General features: G+C 35.7%; 3 protein-coding genes and 1 non-coding gene across 4 annotated transcripts in view; 2 read left to right on the top strand and 2 right to left on the bottom strand.

Moving 5' to 3' along the window:
• The first annotated feature begins 611 nt into the window (after window positions 1-611).
• Window positions 612-685, top strand: TRNAV-CAC. The gene has a single exon. It is a non-coding gene; the product is annotated as a tRNA-Val (tRNA).
• A 436-nt stretch (window positions 686-1,121) lies between these two features.
• LOC111499103 (NADH dehydrogenase [ubiquinone] 1 alpha subcomplex subunit 13-B-like) lies at window positions 1,122-4,338 on the bottom strand. The gene is made up of 3 exons (XM_023150564.1): window positions 3,953-4,338; window positions 1,667-1,738; window positions 1,122-1,527 (listed from the first exon to the last, which is right to left on the bottom strand). Exons 1-3 carry the CDS (start codon window positions 4,165-4,167, stop codon window positions 1,383-1,385), a joined length of 432 nt encoding a protein of 143 aa, XP_023006332.1. The 5' UTR covers window positions 4,168-4,338; the 3' UTR covers window positions 1,122-1,382.
• Window positions 4,339-5,561: 1,223 nt separating this feature from the next.
• Window positions 5,562-10,550, top strand: LOC111499043 (chaperonin CPN60-1, mitochondrial). The gene is made up of 18 exons (XM_023150488.1): window positions 5,562-5,726; window positions 6,132-6,156; window positions 6,267-6,398; window positions 6,600-6,759; window positions 6,928-7,103; window positions 7,192-7,287; window positions 8,091-8,195; window positions 8,298-8,384; window positions 8,468-8,557; window positions 8,655-8,735; window positions 8,819-8,887; window positions 9,064-9,141; window positions 9,238-9,333; window positions 9,422-9,521; window positions 9,601-9,704; window positions 9,801-9,906; window positions 10,010-10,088; window positions 10,183-10,550. Exons 1-18 carry the CDS (start codon window positions 5,689-5,691, stop codon window positions 10,286-10,288), a joined length of 1,728 nt encoding a protein of 575 aa, XP_023006256.1. The 5' UTR covers window positions 5,562-5,688; the 3' UTR covers window positions 10,289-10,550.
• A 696-nt stretch (window positions 10,551-11,246) lies between these two features.
• Window positions 11,247-13,660, bottom strand: part of LOC111498856 (protein transport protein Sec24-like At4g32640) — a 15,770-nt gene continuing 13,356 nt past the window's right edge. Inside the window, exons 21-25 of the mRNA XM_023150210.1 lie at window positions 13,227-13,372; window positions 12,970-13,146; window positions 12,455-12,543; window positions 12,049-12,080; window positions 11,247-11,766 (exon numbers count right to left, since the gene is read on the bottom strand). Of these exons, the coding sequence (XP_023005978.1) occupies window positions 11,654-11,766; window positions 12,049-12,080; window positions 12,455-12,543; window positions 12,970-13,146; window positions 13,227-13,372 (557 nt within the window). The 3' untranslated portion in view covers window positions 11,247-11,653. The remainder of the gene's footprint in view (window positions 11,767-12,048; window positions 12,081-12,454; window positions 12,544-12,969; window positions 13,147-13,226; window positions 13,373-13,660) is intronic.

Here is a 13,660-nt window from a genome sequence, read left to right on the forward strand (position 1 = left end):
ATATATATATATATATATATATATATATATTCTTATTATTAATTTTAAACAGAAATCAACTTTGATAAAAAAAAATATTCTTAAAATTTTATAAAATGTTTTAAAAATACATTTTAACATTTAAAATTTCATTAGTTTTTTAAACAATTTAAAAAAATACTCTTACTATTATCTATGAACATAAATCATCTGTCTACATTATAAATAGCTAATTTATTAAAAAAAAAATTAATTAGAAAAAAATAATTTTAAAATAAATTTTCGAGTTGAAATTTATGGTAATATCTTTTTAAAAGATTTAAGACTATTAATAAAAATTTTAAAGTTCGAACATATTTCTATTATTTAAGTTCTCAATGTTATAAATTTAGTTTTTAAATTTTCAAAATTAACGAATATGTTTGACACGAAATTAAAAGTTTATGATTTGATTATAAATAAAATTATAATTTATACCGAATCAATCAATTATTTCTATTATGAAAAAAATATTATAATTTAAATAAAAGATTGAAGGATTATAATTTAATGTTTTCACCTTTAAAATTAGCAATTTATTCGAAAGTAATTTTAAGTTAAAAAATTTATCGTTCAAGATTGAACACAACATCGTCTGGGTGGTGTAGTTGGTTATCACGCTAGTCTCACACACTAGAGGTCCCCGGTTCGAACCCGGGCTCAGACATCCTTTTTATAATTTATCTAAATTTAAGTTCAAACACTAAATTATAATATTTATAGTAAAGAATGTAGATACCTGTTCCCTAACATTTTTTTTTTTAGGTTTTATTTGATATTTATTAATATTTTTGTTTTGTTACACATTTAATTTCAAAATTAGATGACTATAGTTAAAATTTTACCATCACATAAATATAATTTGCGATATATTGAAATATAATATTTATGATAAATATCGTGATCTCAGTGGTGTATTTGGTTATCACGCAAGTCTCACACACTAGAAGTCCTCTGAGGATCTATCTTCTTACACAGGCCAATTTCAAGTTCCTTCTTAGCACATCGTAGCTCAAAAGCCTCAACTTACTAAGAGTATCGACTGAACCAAAGTCGCCACCGACTAGGCTAAGCATGCTGTTCAGCTTGGCAAACAAGAAATAAATAAGAATGAAGATAAATTGATGTCTAATTCCAAGTCCCAACTTTCAGTGAGATACATGGGTAAAAGGAGATGTTTACTGAATAAAGAAGACAGTTTTTGCAAAACATTTGAAGAAATTTTGACATGCTTCTTTTATTTTCATGAGAAGGGCCATGAAGAACCAGCAAATCAGGAAACAATCCCATATGAGGATATAAGTCGCAGCGCATACACAAACAAACTACATGCCAACCTCAAGAAGTCTGTGTTCGAAACAAAATCACCAGACTTCGGGTCGTAGCTCACCGGTCGCTGGAGGCATCCATTTTCCAGAGTTGTAGACACTTTCACCAACTTTCCAACCAGGCACATCCTTCATAACTTCAGCCTCATATTCAAGGTAACTCTTCCACTCTTTGACGAATCTAGAAAGTTAGAACAGACACGGTTAGATAAGTTTAGATAAGTGATATTAAACTTCGTTAAAACCATCAAGGATCCAGTAGTTTCAATCAGTGTTACTGTAAGTTTGAGGGCAGCCTGCACAAAAAATCATCCATTTACCTTTCATCTTCCTCGGCTTGAAGCATGGGCAATATTGCTCGTCGGGCAGCATATTTCTCTTCCTTCAGTGCCCTATACATGTCGTACATGCTCATTGTGAAATTCATAGTTTGCAACAAAAGAGTAATATAAACTTGTTAAACCAATCATAAACAGTAAGAAACGACAGGTTGAATAAACAGCATGACATCATCTTCACCATTTCCCCCAACCAAATGGGTCACCACTCTCACCTCGTTCAAGCAAAAGGAAAAGAGGGGAACAGAGGAAAGCAGGAAATACTATTCCTTTAAACTATCTATAAATCCCGTAAAAAACCTTCGATGTACGAAGAAACTACAATCACTCTTCCTTTTCAAATAATGTAGACTGATGATCTCAGTTACGGCTATTAATCTTAAACAAATTGATTAAATTCCACATACCTTGAAACAAAACGGGTGCATTTATAACATTATACCAAGAGATTCTCTGATGTTAAATAGAAGCACATAAGACATCTACCTCAAATAACCATTACTTGCAACAATCGAATAATTAGGGAAAATTTTACTTTTATCACCTATTCTAAACTAAATGAATCAATTTGAATATTTAACTTTCAATTTGCTCAGTTTCTTTAGGATCGTTGGAAATCCTTGTTTGGTGTGGGTTGTGCTCAGGGATAGGATGGTTGCTTGTTGTTGAGGAGGTGCTTTTGAATTCTCTTTTAAGGAAAGAGGTAAAGTTTTGTGGCAAACTAGCTTCTTTGCTCTTTTGTGGGATATTTGGTTAGAAAAAAACACAACAGAAATTGTGAGGAGTTGAGAGAGCGGGTGAGGTGGTTAGATTTAAAGCCTTCTTTTAGGTCTCGGTCACTATGCCTGATCTTGGCCTTGTTCTTTTGGATTGGAAACATTTTTTAAAATTTGTTTAGGCTCGTTTTTTGTATGCCTATGTATTCTCTCATTTTCTCAAAGAAAGCTCAATTTCTTACCCCCCTCCAACAAAAAAAAAAAAAAAACCAACGAGTTAAGTTACCCCATTTTGTGTAGTGTGAAATCCCACATCAGTTGGAGAGGAGACCGAAACATTCCTTATAAAAGTGTAAAAACTTCTACCTACAGAGGTAACATGAGGCTGACATCGATACGTAACGGGCAAAAACGGACGCGCCGTTTGCCCTCACAATATCATAGTCAGGCACCGACCAATGTGCCAATGAGGATATTGGGCCACCAAAGGGGGTGGATTGTGAGATCCCACATCCGTTGGAGAGGGGAACGAAACATTCTTTATAAGGGTGTGGAAAACTCTCACTAACAGACACATTTTAAAACCCTGAGACTAATGGCGATAAACAGGCCAAAGTTGAGATAAGAAGAAGATTGTAGGTATATAAGTAAGAATAACTATTTCCATTGGCATGATCATCCTTGACAAATAGTAAGAAAGGCATACCCCAAACTTAAACATGTTGATTCAATCCTTCGAATCTAAACATGTGGATAGTGATGAGCCTCAATGACATAGTTACATGAAGATCAGTGATTAAGCTATATAAGACGTGGTGTGCTTGAAGAATGGCTCAGTGGTCCTCCGTTTGAAGATAACGTGTATAAATGGGATAATTATCTCCAATGGTATGAGATAATTTTAGTGAAGTCAAAAGCAAAGTCATGAAAGTTTATGTTCAAAAGTGGACAATACTATGCTAGTCTGAAATTATGGAGTGGTTCATTGTTCTTAAAAACAGTTCTTATGAATGAAAAATGTTATTATGCAAGTATGTAATCTTCTAATAAGAACTCCTTCGTTGGGCAATTTTCAAACTAAGTGTAGTTTTGAAGGTGTTTTAATGTATGCACGAAACTTAAACTTCATCATCAGATTCAAAGCGGGATGCAAAAGAGGAATGGAGATGCGGCCTCAACCCACCCTCAATTAAAGTAGCTAAGAAAATGCTAATTTCTTTTCAAAAAACCAAATGACTTGAAACTGAATCAAATCCAGGTATCAAACCTAAACTCTCAATAGAAATTCCCTCCAAGGCATCTACCCGGAAAATCGGTAAAATCCAAAACAGCCTAGCACAAAGCATGAATCTCGAAAGTCAATAAAAATAATCAAATCCCTAGCTGAAATCCTGGGTCAAGAAGTCTAATACATCCCAAGCTAACTCACCACTTAATTCGCAGAAAAGACGAAATCCAGATAGAAAAGCAGTAAATCCCATTACTAGTGGAATGATATAAAACAGGTAATGACCATGGATTAAACTAAGATAATGGGGGAGAAAATTTAGACCTTCGGATCTTGTTGCCTTTGCCGACCTGATACATCCCCCAAGAAAATGCACCAAACGCAGCAAGGAAAATCGCCATGGCGCTAGGGCCTTTGGTGGGAATCCGTCGAGCATAGCGAACCGGAGCGAACCCACCCGGCGGTGGCCCGTCCTGGAGGATCGGCATGTCTTTGACGCTGGCCATGCCAGGCTTCTTCCGAATCGCGGCCTCCGTCATCTCAGAGAGCTGCTTCGACGATCAAGTGAACGAATCAAGAGCTGGCTGTAATGGAGAACTGAGATTTGGGAATTGGGAGGTTTCGAGAACGAAAGAACCCAAACGAGACGAAGTAAAGAGGCTCAAGTAGAATGCAGAGGGTGGAACCCGAGCGTATGAAAGCCCACTTTTCTGCCAAATAAGACCACGCCACGTTGTTACTGTATGTCACCCGCAGGTGAAGGACTTATTGCCCGTCACCCAAATGGATGAAATAAAAAGATTAAAAAAATCCAAAAAATTGTTTTTCCATGACTTTCCATTTTAAAGAAAGTGGTATATATGAATTATTATTCGCCAAACAAATTAAAATTACAAACAAAAATCATATATATAAAAATTAAAAGTTATTGATACATAATTTTTTTCATTTATTTATTTTTTATATTTATACTTTTATAATTTCTATTAAAATGCAAAACATCTTAATAAATTTAATAATATTTTATAAACAAAAAAATACACTATAATATTCTAAAAATAATAGTATTACAACCTAATTTTTTATTTTTATTTTTATTTTTTTTTACTCCGTCCACGGAAGGTGAGTTAAGGGCGTATATTGAAATATAATATTTGGATAATATATTATTTATAGAATATATTTTATATATTATATCTTAATATTTTTTATTTTATGATTTGATTTATACTCAATATTTAATTAGTTTATATTTTTTCATTTATATAGATATTAGGCGCTAGCTTGTATCCTATTTTAAAGCTTATGAATATCAATGAGAAGACATACCTTCGATCTCAATTCTATTTTTTGTTCTTAACAGTGTAGTCGACCGACAATAGGTGAATATTCATGTATTATTTCTTGTTGGTCTCGAGGGACGAAGGAGGATAAGTTAACTGAAAGATGGTTACCGATTTAAAGTCGCAAGATGTCCCTCTTTTTTAAGGAGGGTTGAAAATAATTATATATATAAAAAATAGATATAAAGTTTTTAAAGGTAGAATATTAAAGAGAAGAAAAAAAAAAGTTAAAAGTTGAGAGATGATAAAGTCCATTTATTAATTTTAAATTTTTTAAAAAATAATCCTATAAATATTAATTCCATCTACCAGTTTATTTATTATATAATTTATTTTAAAAAAAATAGCTGAAAATTGAAACCATTATGAAAAATATTAGAAAAATAAACGCAAATTAAAAAAATTAAAAAGAACCGCCAGATAACTCGAGAGAAACCCCACGGTTCGACCCGGTTCGCGCGAGGTGAGAAGTTGGACTTGTAAACCGTCAACCACGTCATCTGAAAAAGATGAGGTGTAATGTATCCATTTTCTGCTAAACCCTAAACCCTAGAAGGCGCCATGGTTTAAGTTGTTTCTAGAACCTTCTTCTTCCCATTATTAAACCCTTTCATTCTCTTCCATTCATCGCCTTTCCCATTTCCTCCCACTGCTGTTCTTCTTCTTCTTCTTGCTGTTCCCATCTCCTTCGTTTTTGGGTTTCAGTGGACGTCTACAATGCACCGATTCGCTACAGGCCTCGCTTCCAAAGCCCGGTATGTTTGGTTTGGTCTCCTTTAAATTGATAAGATTTGGAGTCATTTGTGTTCAATTCGTTTCTGCTTATCGGCTGTTATAGATTGTGATATGAACTGGTGGCTGTTAGACGAACACGACTCCACAATGGTATGATTATTGTCTACTTTGAGCATAACCTCTCATGATTTTGCTTTGGGCTTCCCTAGAAGGTTTCACACCAATGGAGATTCTTAGATTATAAACCCATGACTATTCTCTAAATTAACCGACACTTTTATCCAACAGTGGCTTCAATGGGATATCATTCTTTTGAGTTACTGCCACATTGGGCTTTCTGAATCGATAATTGATGAAGTTTGATCAATTAATAGTGTTTTGTATTCTATCGACTTAAAAATGTTGTTTTTTTCTTTCGTTTGCAGTCTTGCTAGGAACGGTGCCAATCAGGTGAGTTCTTATTATGTTTTGATTACTTTTGGAGTTTGTTTGATCATTTAACTTCTGATCTATTTTTAACTACGCTCGTGTTTGTTTTTTTTTTTTTTTTTTTTTTTAAGATTGCTAGTAGGTCTAACTGGAGAAGAAACTATGCGGCGAAAGACGTTAAATTTGGGGTGGAGGCTCGAGGTCTTATGCTCAAGGGTGTTGAGGATCTTGCTGATGCCGTTAAAGTTACAATGGGTCCGAAGGTACTGTCGACATTCATATGTTTAATGAATGGCGAATTTAGTAGGTGCAGTATTTGCCGATCTTCATTTATGTTTTTTCCTGAATCGAAGGTCGAAAGCTAATTTCCATTGATGATTCACTTTCTTCACTCTTTTAACCTCCGTGCTATATCGTCTTACTCTCCGTTGATAGATTTTGATTCTGTCATGTTGCTGCTGTAGGGGCGCACTGTAGTGATTGAACAAAGTTTTGGGGCTCCCAAAGTTACAAAAGATGGTGTGACCGTCGCCAAAAGTATCGAGTTTAAAGATAAAGTTAAAAATGTTGGTGCCAGTCTTGTGAAGCAGGTTGCTAACGCGACCAATGATGTCGCAGGCGATGGTAAGCTTCTGTTATAGTATAACCACTAAAAGAATGTGTATCAGTTCGTAATGAGTGGTTCTTTTGTCATTTTCTTGAATATTTAACCAGCGATTTGATGACCAACATTACACAATTGTATTGCACGCTAAATTACCTAATCAAAGTGACGAGTTTTGGGGCTTGCAGGGACCACTTGTGCTACTATTCTCACAAAAGCAATATTTACGGAGGGCTGCAAGTCTGTTGCTTCTGGAATGAATGCCATGGATTTAAGACGTGGTATCTCCATGGCTGTTGATTCAGTGGTGACAAACTTGAAGAGTAGAGCACGAATGATTAGCACATCAGAAGAGATAGCACAGGTTCGTTCTTTCGACTAGGATCACTTGGCAGCCTTGAAGTGACTTTGTATTGAAGAATCAGTCATGCAAATTAATTGTATTTTTATAGGTTGGGACAATATCTGCAAATGGCGAAAGAGAAATTGGTGAGTTAATTGCCAAAGCCATGGAGAAAGTTGGCAAGGAGGGCGTGATCACCATATCTGTAAGTTGGTTACTAATATTTTTGTATATTTGCCGCATGTTAATGGTTAGCCGCACCCTATGCCTTCTTCTATATGTATGATCATTTTCATGGCTGAAATAAACTTTTGGTACTTGATTGAATGTGATTCTAGACTCTTTCCCTCACCTAACCTGAAATAATAAAAGTCCTTCATCAACAAGAAACTTGATAGGGGTTTATGACTATATTCATGTGAGATCCCACATCGCTTGGAGGGAAGAACGAAGCATCCTTATAAGGGTGTGGAACCCTCTCCCTAGTAGACAACGTTTTAAAACCTTGAGGGGAAGCCCGGAAGGGAAAGCCCAAAGAGGGTAGAGCCAATCATCGTGGAGCAATTAGACATAAATGGATATCGACCAATGTGCCAGCGAGGACGCTGAGCCTCCAAGGAGGGTGGATTGTGAGATCCCACATTGATTGGAGAGAGGGGAATGATATTTGCTAGCAGTGGGCTTGGGTTGTTACAATTCTATAGGAAATATGATGTTGCAAATCTAGTGGGAAAGAATTTTAGAATCACTTCTTTAAATTCGCTGCCAACTTGTCGAGCTACAATCATAAAAAGTCAATTTGGTGGGATAATCGTAAGTATTTGTATATGCTCCAAAGTTGATATCCTTCTTTAATATTTTTTTTATTGGTCTAGATTTCATCCTTATGCATTATTCATTACTTCAACAATGCTTGTCTGTCACCAGAAATGTGTATCTCTAGTTTTTGTTAATCTGAAAATGGGATTCTTTTGTAATGTCCTGATTTGACCATTTCCTTTGCTACAGGATGGGAAGACAATGGATAACGAGTTGGAAGTTGTTGAAGGGATGAAGTTAGACAGGGGATATATTTCCCCTTATTTCATTACAAACCAGAAGAACCAGAAATGTGTATGTATCTTTTTTGTTAAAATACATTTCCCAATCTTCTAATCGTAAGCCTTATCATCAATGTCGTCCTGACTTTATCTACCACATGGGATACCTTGGCAGGAATTGGACGATCCTCTTATTATAATCTATGAAAAGAAAATCTCAAGCATAAATGCTGTGGTGAAAGTTTTGGAGTTGGCTCTGAAGGTAGGCTATCTATTAATGGTTGAGAGTTGTTTCTTACATCTGCAAATGGACGATAATATTGTATTTTTCTTTAATCTCTTCAGAAGCAAAGGCCCCTTCTTATTGTTTCCGAAGATGTTGAAAGTGAGGCACTAGCTACTCTTATCCTGAATAAGCTTCGTGCTGGAATTAAGGTTCGACCCTCATATTCTTCCAACAAATGAAATTTATGGAACACATTAACTTTTGATTTGTTTTGGGCCTTACTTATTTTCTTACTGTTTCCTGCAGGTCTGTGCCATTAAAGCACCAGGTTTTGGCGAAAATAGGAAGGCCGGACTGCAGGACCTTGCAGTTCTCACGGGTGGTCAAGTAAGTTTTTCATTTGTATTGTAATTCCTTTTGTATAATATTTTCTGTGATTTCTCAAACTCTTCTGTGTGCTCTATATGTAGGTCATTACTGAAGAGCTTGGAATGAATCTCGAGAAAGTCGATCTGGACATGCTTGGCTCTTGCAAGAAGGTATGAGATGTCCAATAGGTTTGGAAACTTGACATAATTTTCGAGTATTCGACCTATGTTTCTTGGCCAGTTCAAGTTGCAGCTCTTCTTATATCCTGAATGTCAATATTTTCTACATCTCTTGAAGGTTTCTGCCGCTTGTTGAAAATCTGCATTAACTTAGATTGATATTACAGATCACAATTTCAAAGGATGATACTGTTATTCTTGATGGCGCTGGTGACAAGAAGGCTATTGAGGAAAGATGTGATCAGGTCTGTAGCATTTTGAAACAAGGTGGTGTAAATGATGAACTTTATTAAATATAGAAGCTAATTAGTGTCACGTTTTCGGTCTCGTGTAATTTACAGATAAGGTCGGGTATTGAAGCAAGCACTTCCGATTACGACAAGGAAAAATTACAGGAGAGATTAGCGAAACTCTCTGGCGGTGTAGCTGTATTGAAGGTCTATACCTTCCTTTTTGATTTGTATTTCTTTGTTCTTTCTTGAAAGATGGCTTGCAACCTTAATATAAACCAATACTTTTTGCCAGATTGGAGGAGCAAGTGAAGCAGAAGTGGGCGAGAAGAAGGATAGAGTCACCGATGCTTTGAATGCCACAAAAGCAGCTGTTGAAGAAGGAATAGTACCAGGTAAGTTCATTCTCCATGTGCTAACTTCGATTTTACGTATTGCATCTGAAGGGCATTAACAGAATGGCGCCTTCCACAGGGGGTGGTGTTGCTCTTTTGTATGCATCCAAAGAATTAGATAAACTTCCAACTGCCAACTTTGATCAGAAGATTGGTGTCCAGATTATTCAGAATGCTCTAAAGGTCATAATCTCAAACATCATTGATCACTCACTGACTGACATCAAGAGAGACATGTTTAGGAGAAGTTATACTTATTTCTATCTGTGTTTTATTCAGACACCTGTACACACGATTGCATCGAATGCGGGAGTCGAGGGAGCCGTTGTGGTTGGTAAGCTCTTGGAGCAGGACGACCCTGATCTTGGTTATGATGCTGCAAAGGGTGAGTTCTACATATATTGCCGGGATGAGTAAAGAAAAGAAATAAAATAGCCAATGAGTTTCATTTCTGACTAATTCAATGTGATTTTTACATGCACCACCAGGTGAATATGTAGATATGGTCAAAGCTGGCATTATCGACCCTCTGAAAGTAATCAGAACTGCACTAGTTGACGCCGCAAGGTAAGCCGAGCAAATCAAACCTTGCTTTCATTAACATTTTGTTCTATAACTCCCCATGTTCTTGGATACTAAGGCCTTATGTTTTCCAATATAGTGTTTCCTCTTTGATGACCACAACTGAAGTGGTCGTAGTCGAACTCCCCAAGGACGAAAATGAAGTTCCAGCAATGGGTGGTGGCATGGGCGGAATGGATTACTAACCAAAGCAGCCATCAATAATTATACCTTCCACAATATGTCTAGTAGCTTGACATACCGACATGTCGCGACCGAAGTTGTTTGAAATTTCCCTGGTTCTTCTTGATTTAGCTGTTGGAATGCCATTTGTTTCATAATTGGCAGATTTTAATCCCGTGATGATGACATTTTTTTGAGATGAGTTGGAAAATTATTAGGCAAAAATGAATGTACCTCAAGTGTTGAATAAAAAAAAAAAAAAAAAAAATCTCACTATTTCCTTCCCCATTCTGTTGTGAATATCTCTAGAGCTAATTCAAACACTTACTAATATTACTGCTGGCAGAGAGAAACTAAATTTTTAGGTTCACTACTTCATTGTCGGTGTCAGTGGGTCTTTTTGTATGTGGTCCAAAAATTTTGATAGATAGAGATCCCATAACTTCTTTCAAGGAATGAGTCAGATCGGGTTATTTCTTCAAACTTGTAGCTTCTAGGTTCGTTCTCTTTAGGTGACTTTCGATCTCTTTAGGTGACTTTCATATGAAGCGTGATTCAAACACTAAAAGAAAATTGGTGCAAAAGTTCAAAAGTTCAAACTCAACACTAGTGAGTGGTGAGCTTCTTTGAGCTTCTTTTTTCTGTTTGTACTTGCCTTATATGAAGGTTCATCCTTCTAGAGTCGCATATTTTTTTTCACACACAGCTTCCAAGGAGTACTCTTTTAAAATTTTGAAGCGGATTGTAGTTATTTTTAAAGGATATAAAGGGCGCTGTGAAATCTCTATTTTCTTAATAATGTAGCTTTATTACTATTAATAATATTATCTCTACAAGTATATTAATCAAAAGAAATTATAAGAACATGAGAAAAGGCAACAACTCCTGGAAAGGAAATTTCATAAAAATTTTCCTAAAGTGTTCATGTAACATGCATATTATCATTTTCTGGTTCATAGACAAAGTTAATCCGGACTGAACTTAGAGAAGCCATATATGCTTATCCACATAGATTACTAGAAAGAAGTCGATAGCGCTATATGGTATATTAGATATCTTATCCGGTCTCCCGACAGTATGTCGAGAGCAGTACCACGGTATTTCGGGTCGAAAAGTAAAAAGTGCTGTGAAGATAACAATAAATTTAAACAAGAAACTATGCTGGTTGCGTTCACTACCAAAATCTTCCATCAAACATAATCCAACAACAATTACCCATATCAAAATTCACTCATATCTTCTCAAAGGTAAATGGGACTGTCACAATCGATCCCGTTCATACCGAGAATTTCGTTCCCACTTTCCCATGAGACTCTGGTTTCTTAGTGAGGAGTTCCTCTGAAGCAAACAAACTGCAGCAGCACAGGAAGATTAACTGAAGTCTAAGATCATGAAGAAGACATTTTGATCTGAATTTGGCGGTGTACATGAACAAGAAACTCGATGTATGAAGGGCCATTGGAACTTTTATCTTCTATCATATTCGAAAAGAATAGCATCCCTGAATGAGAGAAAACAAAAGGAATATAAAATCACCACAAGCATCTATACACACGATGAGCAAAACTAAAATTAGCGCCATATATTTCTTAAACAAGAGAAATTGACAAAATGGCAGTTCAAAAAGAAAGTATGCTCGCTTTATGTTGGCTTAGAAATGGAAAGAGATTATTATTATTTATTATTTTTTTTTGGGGGGTAGCAGTCAAGTCAATGAATACAAAATTGGGTATAGTTGTAATCTCATACTAGATAATAATAAATTTTGGTATAGAACACTGACCTGACTGGTCTCCTTTCTTGCACAGCCTCAAGCTGCAAAAAGGAGGAAAAGGTTAATGAACACTCAAAAAAGTAGATGAAAAAGGAAATTTTAAGCATCTATATAACAATTAATCCGCTCAGCCATGGAAGTTTTGACCTACTCTCCCTGGACACACCAAACTAAAAAAAGTAATGGCGAGCCATATTTTGGGAGGAAAGGAGGGAGCTCCCTTATATTTCCATTTCCGACTCGAGCAGGCGACTCCTATGTGTCAAAATCCACTCCTACCTTGTTTGGCAGAGCATTCCTTTTGTATTTATTCATGGTAGTTAAATTTATTTCTCACCCACCACACACACACACAAACACACAAAGGATCCACAACTTAAAAAAAATAAAAATAAATGTATAATACGAATCTTACCGAAGGTAAGAACATCTTTGACGTCGTATCTCATTCATCAAGTCATTGAGTTTCTTGGATGTTGGATTGTCATACTGCTGCAGCACAAACTGAACATGCGACATTATTAGTGACAGATTTCATGCCAAATTAGATTCCATCGAGCATATGAGTCCAATTGAGACATTTCATAAAATATTTATAAGTTTCTAGCAATTGTATAGATCAGAACCATGATAGAAAAAAGAAATAACCCCTAGTTTTCTTTTCCTTCGATCATCTCCTTTTTAGAATCAATGGCTTGGTATTATTTTCTTTCATCTATATTTTTGTCTAAAATCTAATGAATTTATATTCTACACGATTTAAAACTAAAAACCACGTGTGCACTATAAATGATAATATGCATGCTATTCATTTAACCAGTTGGAGAAGTTTTAAGTAATTTCCTTCGGATGGGGTTGGCTTACCTCCTTTTTTATAATTTTATTATTCATAAATAACGAGAATGACAATTCTACAGCGTAGCGTAATACCTGGGCAGGAATTTCATCAACTGAGGAAATGCCAAATAACTGCTGCAATATGTCTCTATCAACCAAGTTCCCAACATATATCAAACAATCTTCACCATTCTCAAGAAGATAGATTCCCTCTTCACTCACATGCTCACTAGAAAGAGGAATTGGAGTACCCGGAGTCGAATCACCATCCTGCCAATAGGAGGAATTAACATAAACTGAGAACAGTCCACCACTGAGAAAGCAAGCAAGCAAAACAAATTAAGTCATACCTGTGTGTCAAGGTTATGTATAGCCAACATTCTAGGATATACCAAGGGAACAGCCAGAGGAATTGGAAGGGAAGAAACATGGTTGGCCCAAAAAGATCGATCATCAATTCTTCCTTCAGTTCTCAAACCAGTACTTTTTATTAATGCTGAAAGAAGCCAACAGAATAGTATCACTGACCCTATCCATGTACCACAATTTATCGGCACAAATATGCCGACTCTTCATTTTATGTTTGCTAACATGTAACTGAGTTCTCTCCATTAGATCAATTCCATTAAATTCTAGTAAAATCCCATGTTTTCCAATTTCCATAGGTGATCTAAAGATTATAAACTACTAAATCTTTATAAAGATGTTTCTCTGATAATTATTTGTCCGCATAAGAGTTCAGAATTCATGTGAAAAAAAAAAAAAAAAAAAAAAAAAATCTTAA

The sequence above is a fragment of the Cucurbita maxima genome, unplaced genomic scaffold (genome assembly GCF_002738345.1).
Source record: "Cucurbita maxima cultivar Rimu unplaced genomic scaffold, Cmax_1.0 Cma_Scf00026, whole genome shotgun sequence".
Lineage (NCBI taxonomy): Eukaryota > Viridiplantae > Streptophyta > Magnoliopsida > Cucurbitales > Cucurbitaceae > Cucurbita > Cucurbita maxima.

Excerpts from the sequence above, each read along its gene's own strand:
- LOC111499103 (XM_023150564.1), bottom strand. The coding sequence starts at position 4,167 with ATGACGGAGGCCGCGATTCGGAAGAAGCCTGGCATGGCCAGCGTCAAA. Across the intron at positions 1,739-3,952 it reads AAAGGCAACAAGATCCGAAG|GGCACTGAAGGAAGAGAAAT; the intron begins GTCTAAATTTTC and ends CGACATGTATAG. Across the intron at positions 1,528-1,666 it reads CAAGCCGAGGAAGATGAAAG|ATTCGTCAAAGAGTGGAAGA; the intron begins GTAAATGGATGA and ends CTAACTTTCTAG.
- LOC111499043 (XM_023150488.1), top strand. The coding sequence starts at position 5,689 with ATGCACCGATTCGCTACAGGCCTCGCTTCCAAAGCCCG. Across the intron at positions 6,399-6,599 it reads AAGTTACAATGGGTCCGAAG|GGGCGCACTGTAGTGATTGA; the intron begins GTACTGTCGACA and ends TTGCTGCTGTAG. Across the intron at positions 8,196-8,297 it reads ACCAGAAGAACCAGAAATGT|GAATTGGACGATCCTCTTAT; the intron begins GTATGTATCTTT and ends ATACCTTGGCAG.